This window comes from Penaeus monodon, chromosome 32 (genome assembly GCF_015228065.2).
Source record: "Penaeus monodon isolate SGIC_2016 chromosome 32, NSTDA_Pmon_1, whole genome shotgun sequence".
In the NCBI taxonomy this organism is placed as follows: domain Eukaryota; kingdom Metazoa; phylum Arthropoda; class Malacostraca; order Decapoda; family Penaeidae; genus Penaeus; species Penaeus monodon.
Genome location: NC_051417.1, coordinates 24,332,904 through 24,333,221, shown reverse-complemented (window position 1 = coordinate 24,333,221; position 318 = coordinate 24,332,904). Strand labels below are relative to the sequence as shown.

The window sequence follows — 318 nt, the reverse complement described above, 5'->3', positions numbered from 1 at the left end:
CTATATTTAAAGTAAAAGTATTTGGATCTTTTCACTGTCGCTGTAACTCTTCAAAGGCTCCTGGACTTGGTAGAGCTTATTCATAATAAAGACCTTGCCTTTCCGTATCTTCCTATTAAAGAACTGTTCAGGTTACTTTTAATTTCAGATTTTTTATGTATCATTTATTTGTTGCACTGTATATCCTTAAGGTTATTTAAAAAATGGAGATGAAGCCGTTGTGAGAATGATACATCAGAAATCACTTAATCGAAGGTAATTCCTCTTGCGCGCTGATCCTCAGCAATGCGGAGCAGTTCGTACACGTGTTCAGGCAGC

The 318-nt window shown here is 36.8% G+C and overlaps 1 protein-coding gene across 1 annotated transcript in view; it reads right to left on the bottom strand.

Annotated features, from left to right (window-relative positions):
• Positions 1-139: 139 nt before the first annotated feature.
• LOC119593745 (cuticle protein AMP1A-like) overlaps positions 140-318 on the bottom strand; it is a gene marked incomplete at its 3' end in the record, with an annotated part of 737 nt that continues 558 nt past the window's right edge. The window contains 1 exon segment of the mRNA XM_037942757.1: positions 140-318. Coding sequence (XP_037798685.1) covers positions 246-318 — 73 coding nt within the window.